Here is a 22875-nt window from a genome sequence, read left to right as displayed (position 1 = left end):
TTGCTTGATTGTAATTTCTCTGCTATTTTTGTTATACGCTCTTTAAATGTGAGACTTATATCGAGTATCACACCCAGATATTTTGATGTTTTATTATGAGTAAGTCCTGTGTTCTCAAATTGTATTCTAAGCTCCCTTTTGGCAAGTTTGTTAATCACATGAAAGCATGTAACAGCTGTTTTGTTGTCATTTGCTTGGAGCACGATTTTTGGTAGTTCCCTCCCAACTTCTCCAGGTCAGCTGTAAGGACCTCCTCTGATTCTTCAGATGAGTTACATCTTGTTGCAGGTATCCAGTCACCAGCATAGTTGTGCTTTTTAGATCTCGTCTCTGGCATGTTAGCAATATAGAGGTTGAATAGGACTGGTGCAAGTACCGATCCTTGTGGCAGGCCATTCTTGAGTTTTCTTGGTGAACTTACATTGATCCCTGTGATAACCTGAAATGTTCTGTCATTCAGTACGTCATTTAGCAAATGAGCTGTTGACTTTAGATGAAGTAATTTGTGGATCATGCCTACTCACCAGACAGTGGTTTAGGTGGCTGATATGTCAATAAATGCAGCAGAGGATTTAAGCTTTCTTTGAAATCCCGCTTCAATATAAGTTGTAAGCTAGAGAACTTGGTCAGCACTGCTTCGTATTAGTCTGAAGCCTGCCTGTTTGATTGGTATTACATCAAATATTTTCTGAGAAATTCTGATGTATGTGAGACTTTCAAGTAACTTGTATGTTACTAATAATAAAGCAATAAGCCTGTAGCTCTCAGATAAGTTTGCTGCTTTCCATCGTTTTAGGATGGCCATTATCTTTTTTGTTTGAACTCTCTGGGTAGATTACTAGTCTGGATGATGTCGGTGAAGAATCTGGCCAGGCAGAGTTTTGCTTGTTTACTACAGTTTATTAGGAATTCGGGGCTGATTTCATCAAATCCTGGCACTTTCCCTGGTGTGATACTCTTGAGCACTGATTCGATTTCTTCAAGTGTGAAAGGGTAAGCTTATTCAGTCTCTGTCACCTGATTCCATATATTTCTGAGTTCATGCTTTATTTCTACTGTGTGTGTTTTGTCTCTTGGTGTTCTGGACTTTGTTACTGTATGGGAAGCTATGGCATTTGGAGAGATTTTTGGTTTTTGCAATCGGATATTGATGTTGCATGGTCAACTGCAATGTCAAGCTCGTCCAAGCAGTGGTAGGTGAGTTCACCAAGCTACTCGACCAGTTCTCAACACTTACCAGGCCCCTCAGGGCTTCGCAGCAGGTAGAAAGAAATTCCCATGATGGCAATAATTACACCTTTCTGTTTATGACCTTTGGTCTTAGGAACACAGCACAAACCTAGCAGAGATTCATCGATTCTGTACTAACAGGATTGCTACATTGCTTTGCTTACCTCAATGGTGTCCTCATCTTCTCAGAAATGCCAGAATTACACCAGTGGCTCTTTACTTGGGTTTTCAAACGTCTTGCTACTTACGGCATTGTCCTAAACAAGTCGAAGTTTGTATTTGATCAGTCAGAGGTGACTTTCTTGGGACATGGCATTTCATCATAAAGCTTGTGCCCACTATCAGAAAAAGTCGAGGCCCTATTAAACATCAAATGGCCAGCTACAGCAAAAGAGTTGTGCAGATTCCTTGGCATGCTCAATTTTTACTAATGACATCTGCCACATGCTGCTGAAGAGCAGGAACCACTCATGACTGTCCCAAGGTGAAGGGCAAAGCATTACTGCAGTGGACCCCAACAATGATCGATGCATGTGAGGCAACCTAGAAGACTCTTGCGGATGCTGCACTCCCTGCACACCCTACCACAGATGCGCCCCTGGCATTAGTTACAGATGCCAGTCAAATAGCAATTGGAGTGGCACTTCGGAAATGTATCGGTGACACATGACAACCCCTTGCCTTATTTTCATGTAAACTGACACCAGCGCAGCAAAGATAGAGAGCATACAATCATGCCACGTATGCAGCAGTAAAGTATTTCTGCACCCAACTGGAAACAAGAACCTTTACCATGTACATAAATCACCAGCCACTCACATACGCCTTCCTGCTAAACGACAACAAGTGTTCGCCATGGCAATTTAGCAAGCTGGAATATGTAGTGCAACTCTCAACTGACATACAACACGTCGTCTCAGGCCTCAATAACATGGTGGCGGACTGCTTGTCTCAGGTTGGCTGGTCACAGAGACTGTCAGTCTTTCACACTTATGTGATGTGTAACAGATGGATCAGGAGCTCTGTAACCTTCTGCATGATACACAGACTGGTCTACAACTGAAACTGGTCCTCGTACCTGAAGCAAACACACAACCCTATTGCGACACTTTCACTGGAAGAAACCACCCATACATGCCAGCAGGACTATGGGCAAGTTAATTTTCCATGGCGTACACAACCCCTGCCACCCAGGCATCAGAGCATCAGTGAAACTCAGTGCCTCCCACTACATTTGGCAAGCTATCCAAAATGGTTATTGGCAGTGGGCCCACTCTTGCATAGCATTCCTACAAAGCAAGATTATATGGCATGTGTATGCACCCATTGGCAACTTTCTGAAGATCACTGAGAGATTTGCCCACATTCACCTACACATTGTGGGACTCCTGCCACTGTTAGAAGGATGGCGATACCCATTAACAATTATTGATAGATTCATGCGTTGTCCTGAATCAGTACTTCTGCTGATACACTGGCAGCAGCATTTATGGCGCAATGGGTTTGAAAATTTGGTTGTCCACTACATATAACAATTGATAGAGGGTTCCAGTTTGAATCTGAACTTTTCACACAGATAGGCAAATTATATGATGCTACACACCATCTGACCACAAGCTAACACCCAGCCAGCAATGGGATTGTGGAGTGCTGGCACAGCTCCTTGAAAGCAGCGCTAACATGCTATGATACGAATTGGGCCACGGCCTTACCACTCGTACTCCTTGGCCTACAAACAGTACACAAGCCAGATCTGGATGCCTTACTGGCAGAGCTTGTTTATGGAGAGACACTCTGTCTACAGGAAAAATTGTTCAGTCAAGAGCATCGTTAGCAGACCTTTTACGTCAACCCAAATTAATAACTTGACTCAGAGAACACACTGCTGAAATGCGACCTTAACTGGTACCATGACATGGTTCAGATTCCTCATTTGTGCATAAAGAATTAACAAACAGCACACACATCATGCTTCAACAAGATGGGGTTGAAGCACCTCTCACACTGCCATATACGGGACCTCATCATGTTCTCACCAATATTGATAAAACAATGGACATCCTGCTACAGTACAAATGCAGCGCAGTCTCCAACAATAGTGTCAAGCCCACATTTGTGTTTGCTGACTCTTTTGATACACCCCCACCTTCTACAAGCAGACAACTGCCTTTCCCTCCTTCTATGATCAAACCACCATCTGATGAACTGCTGGTGCCTCAGCTGCCATGCCAAACACAGTCGGGCCGGAACTTCAATTTTCCATCAAGATTTCTCAATGGCATCAAGGCTGATGGAAGGAGACAAAACTCTGCTTCTACTGGGGAGGCTGATGTGGCAACAGTGAAGATCACATGTCCCGCAGCATGATCAGGTGATTGCCAAGTTACATCAAAGAAGTTCACATGCTCGCCTGTGCTGGTACTCTGACATGCGTGCTTATTACATGCCTAAGAAGAGATACTATTGAACTCCGTAGTTTTAGTTTTTAATATTATTATTCTGTTGTTATCTGCATGGAGACAAATTTTCTTATCCTCTTCATTTCCAATAAACGTTCCTGTTCTCAATGTACACAACTTTCCTTTACGTAGTTGAAAGTGGAGAGTTTTTTACTATGGAAGAAAGAATAATGCTCACATTTGCTGCATGTTGTACACCAATGTATTACACGCAATTTAGTGGCTTTCTTATACCCCTGAAACATAAGCTTCAGTTCCATCCTTGCTCTTCAACATTCCAGAAGAAGTTTATATTGCCATGTGATTCTAGTAGCTATGCCTTAGATTGTGCGTCAAGTCAAGAGGTGGATGGAACAGTGTGCCCTATAGCCTATGCTTCTATTCAATTAACCAAGACTGAGAGGAACTATTCCACTATACAGCAATGCCAATCCTGGTATGTGGCATTAGGTACTTCTGTTGCTACTTGTATGGAAAATGCTTCAAAACGTTAACTGATCATGCACATTAAAATGGTTTACTGATCTGAAGGATCCAACTGTCTGCCTTACCCAATGGACATTACATCTTAATGAAATGTACTTCTGTTGCTACTTGTATGGAAAATGCTTCAAAATGTTAACTGATCATGCACATTAAACAAACACTTGCTCACATTTGCTGCATGTTGTACACCAATGTATTACATGCAATTTAGTAGCTTTCTTATACCCCTGAAAGATAAGCTTCAGTTCCATCCTTGTTCTTCAACATTCCAGAAGAAGTTTATATTGCCAAGTGATGCTAGTAGCTATGCCTTAGTTTGTGCGTCAAGTCATAACTTAGTCATTGCCATAGTGTGTCAACACTGTTGTGTCACAAATCAGAAAGAGCAACGTCTCTAAATCAAATGTTCAAGACATTCTCCAGAATGTTTTGAAGAAGAGAATAGTGTGTACAAAGTTTGTTCCACACATCCTGACTCCAGAACAAAAACAATGACATGTAGAGCCTGCGTCAACTTATTGAAATGCAAAGCACAGATAATACTTCTCTGGAAAAAATCTTCATGGGTGATGAGACCTGAAGTTATCAATATTAATCTAGCAAAAGATGACAAACTGCAGCAATTCAAATGAAGTGTCAATGCTTTGATGACGTAATTGACAATGTTGTCAATGTGATACATGAGTTGAACAACATCCCAAAGGACTTTTATTATTGTTTCACACAGTTCTATGAACATTCTGTGCATTGTACTCAAGTGGTGGGAGAGTATGCAGAACACCTTAAACATGAAAACCGTCATCTTAACTTTTCTCTATTTTTTGCGAACCTAGTCTCACAACTTTTTAGACTGAAGAGTTATTGTCATACCAGTGAATTTATGGGGTGAAGTGTTGAGACACACCCACAATTTTATCCTGGCAGGACATGAAGGATAGTGAGCTATGGTGTGATGAGTTATGGAGAACTAGATCATTGGTGGCAGACCTCCACAAAAAAATATAGAGCAAAATGTGAAGAACTGCATAAATTGTGTGCAAAGGAGAAAAGTTAGTCATCAGCAGATCCCCTTGCAAAGTCTACCATATGTAGGTCAAACTTTTCAACTACTGGCATGGATGGTCTAGGATCAGCAGGATTTTATGTACTGAACATCAGTGACAACTTTTATATATATATATATATATATATATATATATATATATATATATATATATATATATATATATATATATATATATATATATATATATATATCTAAAAACAAAGATGATGTGACTTACCAAATGAAAGTGCTGGCAGGTCGACAGACACACAAACAAACACAAACATACACACAAAATTCAAGCTTTCGCAACAAACTGTTGCCTCATCAGGAAAGAGGGAAGGAGAGGGAAAGACGAAAGGATGTGGGTTTTAAGGGAGAGGGTAAGGAGTCATTCCAATCCCGGGAGCGGAAAGACTTACCTTAGGGGGAAAAAAGGACGGGTATACACTCGCACAAACACACATATCCATCCACACATATACAGACACCATATGTGTGGATGGATATGTGTGTTTGTGCGAGTGTATACCCGTCCTTTTTTCCCCCTAAGGTAAGTCTTTCCGCTCCCGGGATTGGAATGACTCCTTACCCTCTCCCTTAAAACCCACATCCTTTCGTCTTTCCCTCTCCTTCCCTCTTTCCTGATGAGGCAACAGTTTGTTGCGAAAGCTTGAATTTTGTGTGTATGTTTGTGTTTGTTTGTGTGTCTGTCGACCTGCCAGCACTTTCATTTGGTAAGTCACATCATCTTTGTTTTTAGATATATATTTCCTACGTGGAATGTTTCCCTCTATTATAACTATATATATATATATATATATATATATATAATAGAGGGAAACATTCCACGTAGGAAATATATATCTAAAAACAAAGATGATGTGACTTACCAAATGAAAGTGCTGGCAGGTCGACAGACACACAAACAAACACAAACATACACACAAAATTCTAGCTTTCGCAACCAACGGTTGCCTCGTCAGGAAAGAGGGAAGGAGAGGGAAAGATGAAAGGATTTGGGTTTTAAGGGAGAGGGTAAGGAGTCATTCTAATCCCGGGAGCAGAAAGACTTACCTTAGGGGGAAAAAAGGACGGGTATACACTCGCACACACACACATATCCATCCACACATATACCAATATGTGTGGATGGATATGTGTGTGTGTGCGAGTGTATACCCGTCCTTTTTTCCCCCTAAGGTAAGTCTTTCCGCTCCCGGGATTAGAATGACTCCTTACCCTCTCCCTTAAAACCCAAATCCTTTCATCTTTCCCTCTCCTTCCCTCTTTCCTGACGAGGCAACCGTTGGTTGCGAAAGCTAGAATTTTGTGTGTATGTTTGTGTTTGTTTGTGTGTCTGTCGACCTGCCAGCACTTTCATTTGGTAAGTCACATCATCTTTGTTTTTAGATATATATATATATATATATATATATATATATATATATATATATATATATATATATATATATATATATATATATATATATATATATATATATATATATATATATATATATATATATATCACGCACTGTTTGAAATTGAACAAAACTGTGCCTGGAGACATACCGGTGCGTCCTAACTCAAATCATTCATGGACCGCTGATCAAGCAGTTTGAGGCCTACATATATTGGGACCACCTAGCAGAACTTCATGAAAGTGTAGGGCAAACAGGTAATAAGATGAACATCAATGAAAGTTATGAGGTTTAGTCGAGTAAAGTAGGTGTTGCTGAGAGGATTAGATTACAAAAGGAGATGCTGAATGTAATAGGAGGTTTTGCTACGTGGGAAACAAAATACCAGATGGTTGCAGAATTAGAGAGGATACAGAAAGCTGACTGGAAATGGCAAGGAACATTTCTAAAAAAGATAAATTTGTTAACATCAAAAGCAAATTTAAATGTTATGTACACTCCTGGAAATTGAAATAAGAACACCGTGAATTCATTGTCCCAGGAAGGGGAAACTTTATTGACACATTCCTGGGGTCAGATACATCACATGATCACACTGACAGAACCACAGGCACATAGACACAGGCAACAGAGCATGCACAATGTCGGCACTAGTACAGTGTATATCCACCTTTTGCAGCAATGCAGGCTGCTATTCTCCCATGGAGACGATCGTAGAGATGCTGGATGTAGTCCTGTGGAACGGCTTGCCATGCCATTTCCACCTGGCGCCTCAGTTGGACCAGCGTTCGTGCTGGACGTGCAGACCGTGTGAGACGACGCTTCATCCAGTCCCAAACATGCTCAATGGGGGACAGATCCGAAGATCTTGCTGGCCAGGGTAGTTTACTTACACCTTCTAGAGCACGTTGGATGGCACGGGATACATGCGGACGTGCATTGTCCTGTTGGAACAGCAAGTTCCCTTGCCGGTCTAGGAATGGTAGAATGATGGGTTCGATGACGGTTTGGATGTACCGTGCACTATTCAGTGTTCCCTCGATGATCACCAGTGGTGTACGGCCAGTGTAGGAGATCGCTCCCCATACCATGATGCCGGGTGTTGGCCCTGTGTGCCTCGGTCGTATGCAGTCCTGATTGTGGCGCTCACCTGCACGGCGCCAAACACGCATACGACCATCATTGGCACCAAGGCAGAAGCGACTCTCATCGCTGAAGACGACACGTCTCCATTCGTCCCTCCATTCACGCCTGTCGCGACACCACTGGAGGCAGGCTGCACGATGTTGGGGCGTGAGCGGAAGACGGCCTAACGGTGTGCGGGACCGTAGCCCAGCTTCATGGAGACGGTTGCAAATGGTCCTCGCCGATACCCCAGGAGCAACAGTGTCCCTAATTTGCTGGGAAGTGGCGGTGCGGTCCCCTACGGCACTGCGTAGGATCCTACGGTCTTGGCGTGCATCCGTGCGTCACTGCGGTCCGGTCCCAGGTCGACGGGCACGTGCACCTTCCGCCGACCACTGGCGACAACATCGATGTACTGTGGAGACCTCATGCCCCATGTGTTGAGCAATTTGGCGGTACGTCCACCCGGCCTCCCGCATGCCCACTATACGCCCTCGCTCAAAGTCCGTCAACTGCACATACGGTTCACGTCCACGCTGTCGCGGCATGCTACCAGTGTTAAAGACTGCGATGGAGCTCCGAATGCCACGGCAAACTGGCTGACACTGACGGCGGCGGTGCACAAATGCTGCGCAGCTAGCGCCATTCGACGGCCAACACCGTGGTTCCTGGTGTGTCCGCTGTGCCGTGCGTGTGATCATTGCTTGTACAGCCCTCTCGCAGTGTCCGGAGCAAGTATGGTGGGTCTGACACACCGGTGTCAATGTGTTCTTTTTTCCATTTCCAGGAGTGTATTTGTTCCTGAACGTATTTGTCTGAAGTGAAGCATTGTACAGAAGTGAAATGTGGATGATAAACAGTCCAAACAAGAAGAAAGTGTGGCACCACAGAAAAATATTGAAGAGTAAAGGATATGTTAGCTAATTAATGAAGAGTTACTGAACTGAAGTGACATGAAAAGAAATTTGGTACATGCCATAACTAAAATAAGGAATAGGTTGATGTAGGAATAGTTAATATGGTGGTGGAGGAATGTGTGCTGTGGCACTGTGCAAGGTATGGAAGGAGAACAAAATCTGATTACAGTAAGCAGCTTTGAGTGTAAGTAGTTTGCAGTAGTGATGCACAGAAAAATAGACTTGTACAGGACTGGACTAGTGTGGAGTGCTGCATAAAACCAGTCTTCAGACTGCAGTCCATAACAATAACATTAAGTCTAAAATTAATGTGAATACTAAAGCATTATATGAAAGTTCCCACATACAATCATCTCAAGTAATTGACCCAAACTTGCCTCTCACCAGTTTTGAAGCTTCTGTAAACAAAATACAATCTCCACCTCATTTCCTCACAGTTCAATCCCCCAAGAAAATGAGTAGACAGGAGATTAATTCAAAATTCAAAACACAAATATCCAACATTATAATGCAACCTTAACTTACGGAAATACACTGGCAAACAGCAAGAGTCCAACAGAGATCCTGAATGAACATCAAGTATGTATGTTTCTCTCTCTCCTGCTGCCATACTGACATCCACATTACACAATGTAGTTCTGACTTGGCACTACAAATCTGGCCACGACTTTTAGCAGGAGACAGGATGGAACGTCATTATGGTGGAGGCATCATGAGACTTAGCTGTGAGCTCAGTTACCACATCAACTATTTCCCCTGTTATCTTGCTACTTTTCCTGGCTCAAAAACAAGTGTCACTGCCTTCAGAACTACAGTTGAGCCCTAGAACTGCACCACTGCCACCACTACGAGCCAGTGCACTGTAACTGTCATATCATGCTCTAACCCAGCCGGCTTTGCAGCCTTGCAGACGTCTAAGGCTGCCACTACATCCATGGCAACATATCTAGGACTGAAACTTCCTGGCAGATTAAAACTGTGTGCCCGACCGAGACTCAAACTCGGGACCTTTGCCCTTCGCGGGCAAGTGCTCTACCATCTGAGCTACCGAAGCACGACTCACACCCGGTACTCACAGTGAGTACCGGGCGTGAGTCGTGTTTCGGTAGCTCAGATGGTAGAGCACTTGCCCGCGAAAGGCAAAGGTCCTGAGTTCGAGTCTAGGTCAGGCACACAGTTTTAATCTGCCAGGAAGTTTCATATCAGCGCACACTCCACTGCAGAGTGAAAATCTCATTCTGGAAACATCCCCCAGGCCGCGGCTAAGCCATGTCTCCGCTGTATCCTTTCTTTCAGGAGTGCTAGTTCTGCAAGGTTTGCAGGAGAGCTTCTGTAAAGTTTGGAAGGTAGGAGACGAGATACTGGCAGAAGTAAAGCTGTGAGTACCGGGTGTGAGTCGTGCTTCGGTAGCTCAGATGGTAGAGCACTTGCCCACGAAAGGCAAAGGTCCCGAGTTTGAGTCTCGGTCGGGCACACAGTTTTAATCTGCCATGAAGTTTCATATCAGCGCACACTCCGCTGCAGAGTGAAAATCTCATTCTGGATATCTAGGACTGTCAGGTGTCCATTCTTGTACATTTGTGATAATATGGCCATCAATTTGCAGATGGCCATCAAAGTCTTGCTAGCCTCTTCAACTTCAAATACAACACCACTGATATCAGCTTCAGTACATACATTGTGGCAAAATGGATTCCACCCTACGACCCTCGAGTCTCTAACTCATCAGAAAAACAAGATTCAACACTTCAAGCTTTATACAGTCATTTGGAGGTGGGTGCTGTATCCATGGAGATAAATAGTGATACAGAAGAGAAACCCAAAGAAGCTGCACAACTTCAGGATGCACTACAGCAAGAAAGTACGTCACTGCCAAAATACCACCTACAGCGTGTTATGAGAGCTTCATTCCTCAACATAGAACTCAAAAAGATGCAGCACAAACCACCCATAGCCTTGCTCTGGTATTCCCTGGGGGATATTCATTGAAATTCCACATGGAACTTGATACAATTGACCTCACATTTCACAGACTTTGTTTATGGACTCTATGATGAGTAGTGCTAGCTTTTCTGTTGATATATTTCCACAAAACACTGGAGTGTTTCCTGGCATAACTAGAATAAGAGATAGTAGCACAATGCAGTCATTACAGGAGCAATTATGACATATAAAATTTATTTATTGTGCTCTATATTAATATTTGTGTCTGTCGAATACAAATAAATGTCTCGCGATGCAAACATAAACAATAATGCAAACATAAACAATAGGAAACTTGAAAACATAAACAAATGAAAATATGATGGATTTGAGAACAAAAGCCTTCTGCCTTAAGTGTTAAAATATTTGAAAAATGTTAGTGTGCAAAATGTTACAAATACATGTTGCTCTCCAACAAAAATATCTGGAACACTATAAACATTGCACATGTTTGATATGTTACACATAGAAAAATTCTTCTGATTTTAAAAGTGTTATTTACCTCTGCCATAGCTGGGTAAAAAATGACTCCTCATCTCCTCCTCTTTTTCCCTTACCAAACTTTCTTCTTAGGTGTCTACGAGCAAATTTAAGAAAATTTTCTCTTGATCTAAGTATACGGTTGTAAAGCCATACAGCCCTCTGTTGTGCTCTTTGAGGATAATAGTAGCCCATAAACCACTGCCTTAGACGTAATACATATGGCTCAATTATTGCCAAAATAAGACATAGCAGTACTATAAACCCTGAAAAAAGTATTAAATTTATTTTAGTATATAGCACGCACTTGATTAAATTTTGCATTATTCTGTTTGAATTCAAGCATGATGGATATTTATTTTCAGAGTTATTTATGAGATAGATGTAATTCAAATATAACAAAATGTCTGAGTGTTTACCTGACAATTGCATGAACTTCTTTAATATTTTACATATCCAGCGTAAATTTAGCATGTTTCAAATCATTAAGTGTAAAATGGATCAGTTCACTCTCAGTCTGAATGACTTTATATTTTGAAACAGTGGAAAGTCAGGTTAGAATATTAGTAATAGATTGCTGCTACTCACTGTAAAGATAACATGCTGAGTTTCAGACAGGGCCAATGAGAAGACTGTTACACACTTACAGCCACCCACATACACACACACTTTCCTGCAAGCAGTCATACTTGATACAAACATGATCTTTTATCTCTGGCCACTTTAGTCAGACTGGCCAGCTAACAGTCTGGTTAAAGTGGATGGGGACAGCGGTCTTGTGCGCATGAGGTGTGTCTGCTTATGTGAATGTGTGTCTATTTTCCCTTTCTTTTCTGCAGAAGGCTTTGGCTGAAAGCTAAGTGAGTAACAGTATTTTTGTGGTGCCTGTCTGCAACTCAACATGCCATTTTTATGGTGAGTAGTATTCTATTCTTTTCATAATTGTTGCCTTAACATTTTGTCATTCTAAATTCTGAGGTTTCATGCTTGCTTGAAGAAGGAGCGAAGACAGCATAACAATAAGTAATGCACCACACAGAACAATACTGATATGACACCAGCAACTGTTATGGACGGTAAAGCCAGCCAAAGGACATAAAATAGATTACAGACATCTGTCAGTGATACTTGATTGCTAACGAAACAAATGATGGTAATTGTCAGAAAAAAAATCATGGCAGCAGACCCCAACAAATGAGGGCATGAAATTCACCAATGCCTGTTCAAGGAAATGGGTATACTAACTAATGCTTTCCAGTATATTTGTTCCTTAATTAAAACATCTCATTTTCATAATAACAGATCAGTTCATGGTATCAGTACTAGAAATAAGAATAGTGTTCATAAAGATTTAATGGCACTTACTTTGGTCCACAAAGGCATCCATTATTCAGGAACAAATATTTTCAGTAATTTGCCAACAGCCATAAAAAGTTTAACTACAAATGCTTAGTTTATAAGGAGCATATGGGATTTATTGCTGGGGTATCCTTTCTATTAGACTGATGAATTTCTTATTACAACTGATTTCTGTATCTATTATTAATAATGTCAGATAATGTGATTGTTAAATAAAATCAGAGTTCTGTGCATCTCCATAGGTAGCATTGTGAAGTGTTGTTTTCTGTTTGATTGCTTGTGGTTACAAGAGTGCAAGTATTATCGCGTGCAGTATACTGTACATTTATATGTTTTATGACAAGTGTATTGTTACCTATAAAATGAAAATATGTTTAAGATTTTTTACTTATTCCACACCCAAGATTGTTGCACTTTGGGTATTTGGAAGGGAATTAACACTTGTTTCTCTCTCTCTCATTACTTATTAATTATTCTTGTTCTGTGATATGTTCTACATCCTTGAAGTGCTCCTCACTGTGGCTTTATGGAACAAAAACTATATCTGATCTATTGGTGTGAATACAGTACGAAGAGTAACTGTAGCAAGATGTTCATTTTATTTCTCAAAATGCTTTCTGTTTCGTAAGTAGTTTGATCAGTGGTAATGGAACATTAATGAATTTATCACTGAAATTCTATATGAGATGAGATACTATATGTAAGGCACTGTTCATCACATCAAATGGTACATTTAAAATTCACATATTTTGTATTCTTTGAGATTTATTTGAGCTTATTACTTCATTTCTCCACACAGAAAGTAAGGGTATGTGGCATTGTTAACTCTGAGGGACAGAATAAAACTATATAACAGGTAATGTTTTCTTTACCTTTGTACAATGGTGCCTGTGCAAGTGGGTGCGTGTGCTCATATGTGTGTGTCTAGATTACTACTCCAGCCACATTCCAATTCAAAGTGGTGTTACCTCACAGTACAAGCACGGAAAGTGGTTACAGAAGACGTTGTCACATCCTGGTATGACAGCTTGCTGTTAAAGTCATTAAATTTATTCATAATAAGAAGGAGAAAGGTATCACAGTGCCAACAAAAATGTGGCAGAAAATGCAAGTAAAAGGCAATAACCAAAAGCAGAAGTTGAATAAATCAATAGTATGTAAATTATGGAAGGAGGGATGTAAAGCTGAGTGTACTGAGATTTAAGTATCCATCCCAAAGTAAAAGAAGCAAACTACACACAAGGAATATTCTGTTGACAGTAGTGTGTTATTCAGCATCAATTTCTGTGATATTAATTATGAACAATACAGGGAAATCACAACTTCTAAAAATCCCACGCTTTTGCTGTACAAAATTAGACTTTAAAGCTAGCAATGAAATTCTGAGAAAAAAAACTATTTTGTGTATTGGAATTGGTTGTGAAAGTTGCCAGACTAAATGAGTCATCATGTTTGAATGAGATCATATAGTTGCAAAAGGCCATACTAGATTACATTTTTACCAAAAAGATGAATGATCAGAATTAAAGCTGCCAGTGATTAATTTAGACAACACATGGTTTCATGCTTGCATGAAACCATGTTTTGTTCAAAGAAACCACTGGCAGCTTTAATTTATTTTGGTAAAGGTCTAGTGTAGTATGGCCGATAAATAAATGTTGCCAAGATAAAATTGTGCAAGGAGTATTAGAAAACAAAAATGCTGGTCAGTGTTTAATTGCTGTACATGTGAGTTTCATTATGCGTACACTCTCTGGGTATAACTCAAAAAATAGAACTTTGGACTATCTTTCAGAAGAAGAGAACAAAAGTTAAGAAAAAATTACATAGAGTCCCAGCTTATTCTCCAATTATCATCTAGAAGAAGGGTCTGTTTGATAATGCTCCATATCTAGAGAGCAGAAAAATAAATCACCTTCCTCAATTTTGCTAAAAACTGAAGTAGAGCTCCAACCAGCCAGTAATAACGTACAGTAGGAATCTGATCAATGTAAACCTGAACTTGCATTCCTTAAGGAGCATCAACATTCTACAGTTTATTCCACACACAAAATTTTGCAAGGAAGTGGATCTGTTGTTCTCTGCCTGCTGCCATACGATGCAGATGAAATCCCAAAAACTGATCTGGAACCTTGCAAAGAATAAGAAATATAGCCTTAATATATCAAGCACCTCATTTTGTTGGTTAAAAATATAGCACCTACTGCTATTGCTGCTGTAATATCAGAAGACCAGAGAATAATGGTATGTCATGTTAAAAAGTGCATGATGATTACTAGGCAAAGGATGCTCTGATGGATGAGAAAACTGAAAATATAATAATATCAGTTGATATAGAGCTGAAAGAACAGTTGTTGTTAATGTTCATAACTGAAACAGCAGAAAAAAATTGACAGAAACAGGTGTGGAAGACAGAAAAATTATTGTGGAAAGTAGAATAAAATGGTCTTGGGATTGCAGCCACATCTCATGGTTAAAATGCTTTGTGTTTTTGACCAAGCACCTGCTAACCACTGTCAAGTGAATGACTGTTGATGGGTTGCTGGTACATCCTTATATACATACTCTAACTGCTAGCTGTGATGTCACTGTTGCTCACAGCATCAACATTTATGGCCATTGTTATAGCCACAATCGACCAGTGAGTGGTGCATGGTAGAGAATGGATACGCAAAGCCACCAGGTGGGGGAGCCGCTGGAGGTATTTCTAACAATGAACAGACAGGACAGACGAACTAGTAAGGGATGACAGACACAACAGCCAACCAGGACACAACAAGATGCAGGCGAGCAAGAACTGAGGTGATAAACAGCGAGACAACAACAACACAGGAACACTCCAAACAATGACAGCACATATCACAACACAGTATGGCCAAGAGGCACACGCAAACTACAGTGAGTACCAGACTGCCAGGATAAAGGTGCGTGGTCGCCTAAATACATGACTGTGGGAAATGCGAATGGCCCGGGGATTACACGTGGTATGGAGAGTGGCGCATTTGCACGACGAGGCTCCCGGCACAGGCACAGAGACCCCTTGTGAGTATCAAGATCCATACTCTCAGGCATGCATTCAGCTTCCACGCTCTCTGACACCAGACCCTTCCTCCACGAAACCCATGTGTAGGGGTGTAAATGCCCTGGATGATGCTGTGGTGGGCGGAAGGAGAGAATGGAGGGAGGTCCTGTGTCGTTGACCGCCAGAGGTGGGTTGGGAAGGCAGTCCATGGAATCCACCAAAACGTCACCGGAGGGCAGGGCATTGCATGGCACCTCCAATCCTTGAGGATGCAGGAAGGAGTGCCAGTAATGCATGCACGGAGCCATAAGTCATCAGTATGAGGCCGACTCGAGGACCTTGTGCACACCAGGAGGAGGCAGAGGTTTGGGGGAAGTGAGGTAACACGAAGGGTTATGAGGCCAGAGTTGATTATAGTGGCAGCACTTGAGCCCCTTTTGTGTCTGTACCGATGTCACACAGTGCCTATGGGTCACGACTACTGTGGCGGGAGCCAAAGCAGCCTTGCTTCCATTAGAGAAGGCCCACATGGCTGTGCCCAGTAGAGATGGGTTGTTCGTTAACTAACAGGTCCAAAGGAATGGTTCACCAAGATGAACAGAATGAGCGAGGAACGAATACTAAGAACAGTCTTCCATAATTCACTTTGGTTGTGGCTTTCTACTTCTAGTTCATGGGAACAGGAAACAGTCAGTCTTCTTCTCGCAACGGCACATCGGCTGGTCTCGTTCCAGCCCCAGACCCGTTCCCATCTGTCTCTGTCTTGGTCACAGCTTTCTACTTATAGTTCCCAGGAACGGGAAATGGTTGGTCTCATTCCCGAATGGCATGTCGGCAGGTCTCGTTCCAGCCTCGGTCCCGTTCCTGTCTGTCTCAGTCTCGGTCTCGCTTGGCCAATCTCATCCTTTTTCGCGTGGCCACTCATTGCAGTTCCACTGCCAACTGCTCATAGTTAGTCCAGTATCGAGTTGTTGTTGTTGTTCGTTTTATCACTTTGCAAGCCCATTCTAGATCTGTTTCAAACCTTTTTTTAAATCTGAACTTCTGGTTCTTTTCATATTCTATTAAGCATCCACAACCGGTAATTAAAATGTATTTTATAATTACATAAATTACATAAAAATTACGTGGTATGTAAGACATACATCTTTTCAGGTAACAAAATGGCGTATCAGCTTACTTCATCATTTCGATATACAGCAGTAGAAATACTTGTAAAAAGGCAAGATTTTTTGTAATTACACATGCACAGGACGTCGATGTGGCATACACATGTGGCCATTTTCTGTCTTTTTTTTATCCAAGGTAAAAGAACATGTTCATTGTTATGGAAGACAGACTGACTTACAAACGAATGAAGCTCGTGCTTTGTAACCAAGAGTGTGGTGTCACATTTTGTAAAGAGAATATTTTAACTTCTACAATGTTATTTCAGTGGTACAGGGTGGTGCACAAAAAATTGGCCCTGAGCACTAGACTGCTCATTGTCGCCCACCAATCTTCATCTATTGTTTTGAAGTTGTTTGTGTTAGCTTATTTGTTATTTCTTCACTGCCTAATTATTACATTTTTATCTATTCTGCTCATAGCGGTCAACAAATTGTGTGTAACTGGCAAGCAGTCTGTACTTGGGGCTGGTTTTTCATGTACCACCTTATATTATTTCACTGCGATCAGTCACATAACGCTACAGTTGGCTAAACGAGATGTTTTGCAGAATCACGAAAATTACAAGTGTGTGAGAATTGTGTTATGAATAAAGAATCTATACTCCAGGGGGAGGCAATTTCTCCCTCTTAGCACCTTCTATCTTCAGTCACCTATGCTACTAATGTTCAATTTTTCATAAGAAGCATATACCAAGCACAATGAACGTTGAACAAGTAAAAATGAATGGTTCCCAGAAAAGAGCGATCACCAGTGAACTAGTTCCCAAGGATGAATGACTTTGCTAATCTCTAGTGGCTAGGGTGTAGCAATGAGAGGGTTGGAAGTGGGGCTCAGAAGGTGATGGCGTCAGCAGTTGGAGCAGGGTCTGTGGGTGCCACCCATGGAGGTGTTCAGCTAAACTATGACCATCAATCGGTGTGGTGCGATAAGTGCTCAGGAATAAGGCGAAGGCCAATGTGGTGGCAGAGGATTTGACCACTTTTGTCAGCTGTTATTTAAATGTCCTGATCAGTCGTTCTGCTGTACCATTGGAGGACGAATGGAATGGAGGGGTGCAGATGTGTTTGATACTGTTGGCCTCACAGAATACATGGAAGAAGGCTGCCATGAATTGGGGGCCATAATTAGAGACAGCAAGAATCTGAGCAGCAAGAATCTGAGTCAAGGCCTTGAGTGTGGCATCAGTTGTGGCGGACGCCATGCGCATCACTTACGGGTGTCTAGAGCATGCATCCACAATGAGAAACCACATTGATCCCAAGAATAGGCCCGCAAAATTGAGATGAATGTGGTCCCAGGGCTGGCAAGGCATGGGCCAGGGTGCAAATGATTGTGAATGGCTGGCCTGCTGATGCGCAACACTGTGTATCCACGGACCAAGTGTTCAATGTCGCCATCGACGCCAGGCCAATACACATGCCGGTGAGCCAACGCCTTCATACAGGACATCACCATTGTCCTCTGCGGCCAACAGGACATCCGAGCCTGTGAGAGAGGTGTTGTCAGGGGCTGAATTCAGTTTTCAACCAGTGAGTCAGATAGGTGGACCAATCATGGGTCACATGGTGGGGAACGTGCTGTAGAATGGAGTCCTGGAGTGTGGCAGCCATGAGAGGAAACCCATCCAGTTTACCTTTGTGGGCCATATCAATGTGAAAGCAGAGGACTTCCTGCTAGTCAAACAAATCAGGCCCATGACAAGGCATCTGCGATAGAGCATTGAGAGGTGCGCTTGAAATCCATCCAGTTTACCTTGATGGGCCATATCAATGTGAAAGCAGAGGACTTCCTGTGAGTCAAACTCGTCAGGCCCAAGGAGAAACATGACAAGGCATCTGCGATGGAGCATTGAGAGGTGGGCTTATATCGGATAACGTAAGTGGAGTTGTGTAAAAACAGTACCCAGCGCTGGAGACATTGAGTAGTTCGTTCTGGCAGGTGTGTGTGTGTAGGCCGAATACGGTAATCAACGGCTTGTGATCAATGAGGAGAGTGAAATTCATCCCAAACAGGTAGATGTGAGACTTTTGAATGGCAAACACAATCACCAGAGCCTCTTTCTCAATCTGAGAATAGTTCCTCTGTGCTGGGGACAGCATCTTGGAAGCATACACAATGGGCTGTTCTAAGCCATCCTCATTCCTATGACCCAGGTCTGCCCCAATACCATAAGCCAAAGCATCGGCCACCAAAAGCAAGGGGAGGTCCAGAGAGAAGGGAATCAGGAAGGGACAGACTTGAGCATATTTTTCAAGTGGAGAAAAGCTTGATCACACAGGAGTCCCATTGAAAGGCACCCATTTGCGACAGAAGTGATTAAGGGCTGTGGAATGTCAGCAGCCTGGGGTAAAAACTTTAAGTAGTAGTTATTCTTGCCCAAAAAAACCTGGAGATCAGATAAATCCTTGGGGCAGGGAAGGGAGTTGATGGTGGCGACATTGTGATCCGATGGCCAAATGCTGTCTTTACTGAGCCAGTGCCCCAGGTATTCAACTTCCGGTTGAAAGAAACTATACTTTTCCAGCCGAAAGATAAGCCTGCGGCCTGCAGGGTGTCAAATAGGGTACCAAGGTTCCACAAATGCTCGTGTGTTTGGCTGGTGACCAAAAAGTCATCAAGATAATTGACACAAGCTGGGATGGGCTGTGTGAGCTGCTCCAGGTATGTCTTGAAAATGGCTGGGGCCAAGGGAATACCGAACGGAAGGCACTTGTAATTATATATCCAAAAGGCATGTTGATGACAACAATGTTTTGGGTTTCCTCATCCGAGGGTAAATGGTGGTAAGCCTCTGCCATGTCAATCTTAGAGAAGTACTCACCATGTGCAAGTTTGGCAAGAAGGTCTTCCTGCCAGGGAATGGAATAAGTATCAACCAGGGACTGTGCATTCACTACTAATGAGGTCACCAAAGCACTTGCTTTCAGGGGCTCGATGACACCAGCAGCCTGTAGTCGATCGAGTTCTTGCTTGACTGCTGGATGTAAGGTCACCCAATTGGGTTGAGCCCAGAAGAACCATGGCTGAGCATTTGGCCGGAGAGCAATGTGCTCCTGGCAGTCTGAAGCACAACCTAAGTCAGACTGAAACAGAGAGACCTAGGCTGAGCACAGATCGTCGAGGTCCTGGTACAGGACGGCAATGGAAACAACCTTAACTTCATCAGAAATCGAAAAGCCAAACAGTGTGAAAGCATCAAATCCAAAAATGTTTGAATCTTAGGGACAGTCAACCACCAGTAGGGTTAGGAGCCGGGAAACATGTTTATAGGTGGCCGGGACCAAGAACTGCCAACGGAGGGTGATAGAACCATCACCATATGCGACCAATCACCAAAAGATAGGAGACAGCTCTGGGAAACCCAGGCGTGTATATGTTGCCAGATTGATCAAAGAGATGGTGTCCCCATGTAGATCTAAAAATGAATGTCCATGTTAAAAATGCATAGTGTGAGGAACAACTTCTGTGTCAATAGGGCATCCAATGGAGAGAGGGCAGAAATGCACTGCAGTGATCCACGTGACCCACGAGGAACTATTGGTGGCTCCGAAACCATAGAGATGTCGAACAAGGAGGAATCTCAATGATGTCACTCTCTGCAGGCTGTACCACATTGACAGCTTGAGGGAGGCACCCGTGGGGAGGACTCTACTGCTGCCACCTGTGGCCTCGCCATGAGATGCTCGTTTGCCGTTTGTGCGATTTCAAAGAAGTGGGCTATGCCCAGAATATCTTCCAGTGAGGGGTTATCAAGAATCAACGCAGCCGTGCAGACCTCTGGATTGGGTGCCAGTTGAATGGCAACATCACGAATTAAGGAGTCCACATATGAGACCTTGCAATGCTGATTGGTGCAAGTGAAGTCACATTTGTGGCTGAGACACATCATGTCCATGATCAAAGAACGATTTGACTGACCAGGCTGTTTAGGATACAGGTGGAACTCAAGCCAAGATGCCATAACATGGTATCACTGGGAATAGTAGTTAGTCAGCAGCACACATATCTCGTTTAAGGAGAAAGCCATGGGGTCTGACAACAGTGCCAACTTGCGTAGCAGAAAGAATGGTCTAGTGATGCCCAGGACAAGAATAACTACTGCTGTAGGGAGTCATCTTTGACCCGAAATGCTGTGAAATGTTGTTTCAGATGATGCAAGTATGTTTCCCAGTCTTTCTTAGCATCGTTAAAGGATGGAAACAATGGTGGACATGGGGAAGGGTCAGAAACTGGGACACATGGGAGCTGGTGCAGTATGGCACCCGCACCATGATTTTGTCCATCAGCAACTACAAGGATTGTTGTAAGACATCTAACTGGCACTGCTGCTGCTGCATGAGCTGCTGCTGTTGCACCAGGAGACAGACCAACTTAGCCTCCATGCTATCGACCCTTTTACCTCATCACCAATGTCATAACTGTGAGCGACCAGTGAGTGGTGCACAGCACAGAATGGAGATGCAAAGTTACCAGGTGGGGGACCCACTGTAGGTATCGCTAACAATGAACAGATAGGACAGACAAACAACTAGGGGATGACAGACACTACGACCAACCAGGACACAACAGGAGGCAAGCATGCAAAAACTGAGGTGATAAATACAGCGAGACAACAACAACACAGGAACACTCCAAACAATGACAGTATGTATCTCAACACACACTAGAACACAGTATGGCCAAGAGGCACACACAACTACACTGAGTACCAGACTGCTAGGGTAGCACCACACAGCTGCCTAAATACACGACTGTGGGAAAAGCGATTGGCTGCAGACTTCACATGATATAGAGAGTGGCACACTCACATAGTGAGACTCCTGGCACAGGCACAGAGACCCCTAGAGGGTATCCAGGTCCATATTCTCTGGCGCGCATTCAACTTCAGCATCTTCTGACAGCAGAGCCATAAGTTCACTTGACATTTGTTGTGATCCTTCTACCTCACAATTACTGGATCCCACACCTGAGCTGCAGGCCACCATCTCTATTAAGTGTGTCAGCAGTGAGTTTTATTCCAATGCCTTCTTTAATAACACAGTCCCAGAAGCTCTTTGTGTGAGCCATAGCAGATGTTTTGACAGATTTGATCCAGTCATCGTTTTACATAGCATGCTCAGCCAAAGTGGATTTTTCAGGGTAGTGTAGGTGATGAAATCTCAGGCAGCTTACTGGTTTGTTCTACAGTGTACACTGTTTGTCCAAAGACTGGCACACTCAGAAGGTATCTCATAGATGCTAGATGTTCCTGAGATTTTCTGTGTCTTTAACTAGTCTCAGTAAGTGTCGGATTTTTGTCACAGGCCTGAAAATCAATTTGATTTCATGTCTTTTGCACAGGCGGTTTATGTTATACAACATGTAGCCACAGCACAGCAAGAAAAAAAGCATTTCTTTTCCTGCTCCTTGTCAGTGGTCTTATTGTGATTCTTGCTTGAGAGAACTTCATTCATTCGGTGAAGTCATAGTGGACTGTCCCCATCTGATGGGTGAATCAGTATTAAGTGTTTTACATACTTTCACCCTATGAGGCACTGTGAAGAATTGGGCGATATAGCTTACAACATAAGGATACAGTCCAGTGACCAGGAATTTTATGCTTCGACCGCTGCTTCATCTGTCACCCAATTTCACCAATGAAAATTTCTTCACCTATTATGGCTTGAACTACCCACCTTCAAGTCAGAATCTGCCACTGGGGAGTGATCATAAGCTTCACCACCACTACTGCCACAACAAATAAGGCAGAGGACAGCAGAGGTACTTGTTCTCTATCTGGAAGCACCAAGATAGGAACATTAAACCATATCTGCTCAGAATCAGCATGAGAGGCAGAATGTTATTATTTTATTGTGCACATACACAAATCACTGATGTAATATGCAAGAGACTCATCAATAATAAGCAGTATAATTGAGACACATACAATATGTCAAAAAATTCTAAGCTTTATCTTAATTAACAACCATCAGCACAAGTTTATTACATTAGTCTACAAACATAGTTCTATTACCATTTAAAAATTCCATTAGTGGAAATGAAGTCCCATGCTTCTTGACAGAGCATAGGGGAACGATGTGGGTGACCCGCACCGCCATACCAGGCAAGGTCCTAATGGAGGTGGTTTGCCGTTGCCTTCCTCTGACCGTAATGGGGATGAATGATGATGATGAAG

At 42.6% G+C, this 22875-nt stretch overlaps 1 protein-coding gene across 1 annotated transcript in view; it reads right to left on the bottom strand.

The window, feature by feature from the left end:
- Positions 1-22875, bottom strand: part of LOC126455618 (DC-STAMP domain-containing protein 2) — a 315015-nt gene that overhangs the window by 94845 nt on the left and 197295 nt on the right. The window contains exon 12 of the mRNA XM_050091384.1: positions 11172-11415. Coding sequence (XP_049947341.1) covers positions 11172-11415 — 244 coding nt within the window. The remainder of the gene's footprint in view (positions 1-11171; positions 11416-22875) is intronic.

Source organism: Schistocerca serialis, chromosome 1 (genome assembly GCF_023864345.2).
Source record: "Schistocerca serialis cubense isolate TAMUIC-IGC-003099 chromosome 1, iqSchSeri2.2, whole genome shotgun sequence".
NCBI lineage: Eukaryota > Metazoa > Arthropoda > Insecta > Orthoptera > Acrididae > Schistocerca > Schistocerca serialis.
The sequence above is the reverse complement of the archived record's forward strand: the minus strand, read 5'-3'. Positions and strand labels throughout refer to the sequence as shown.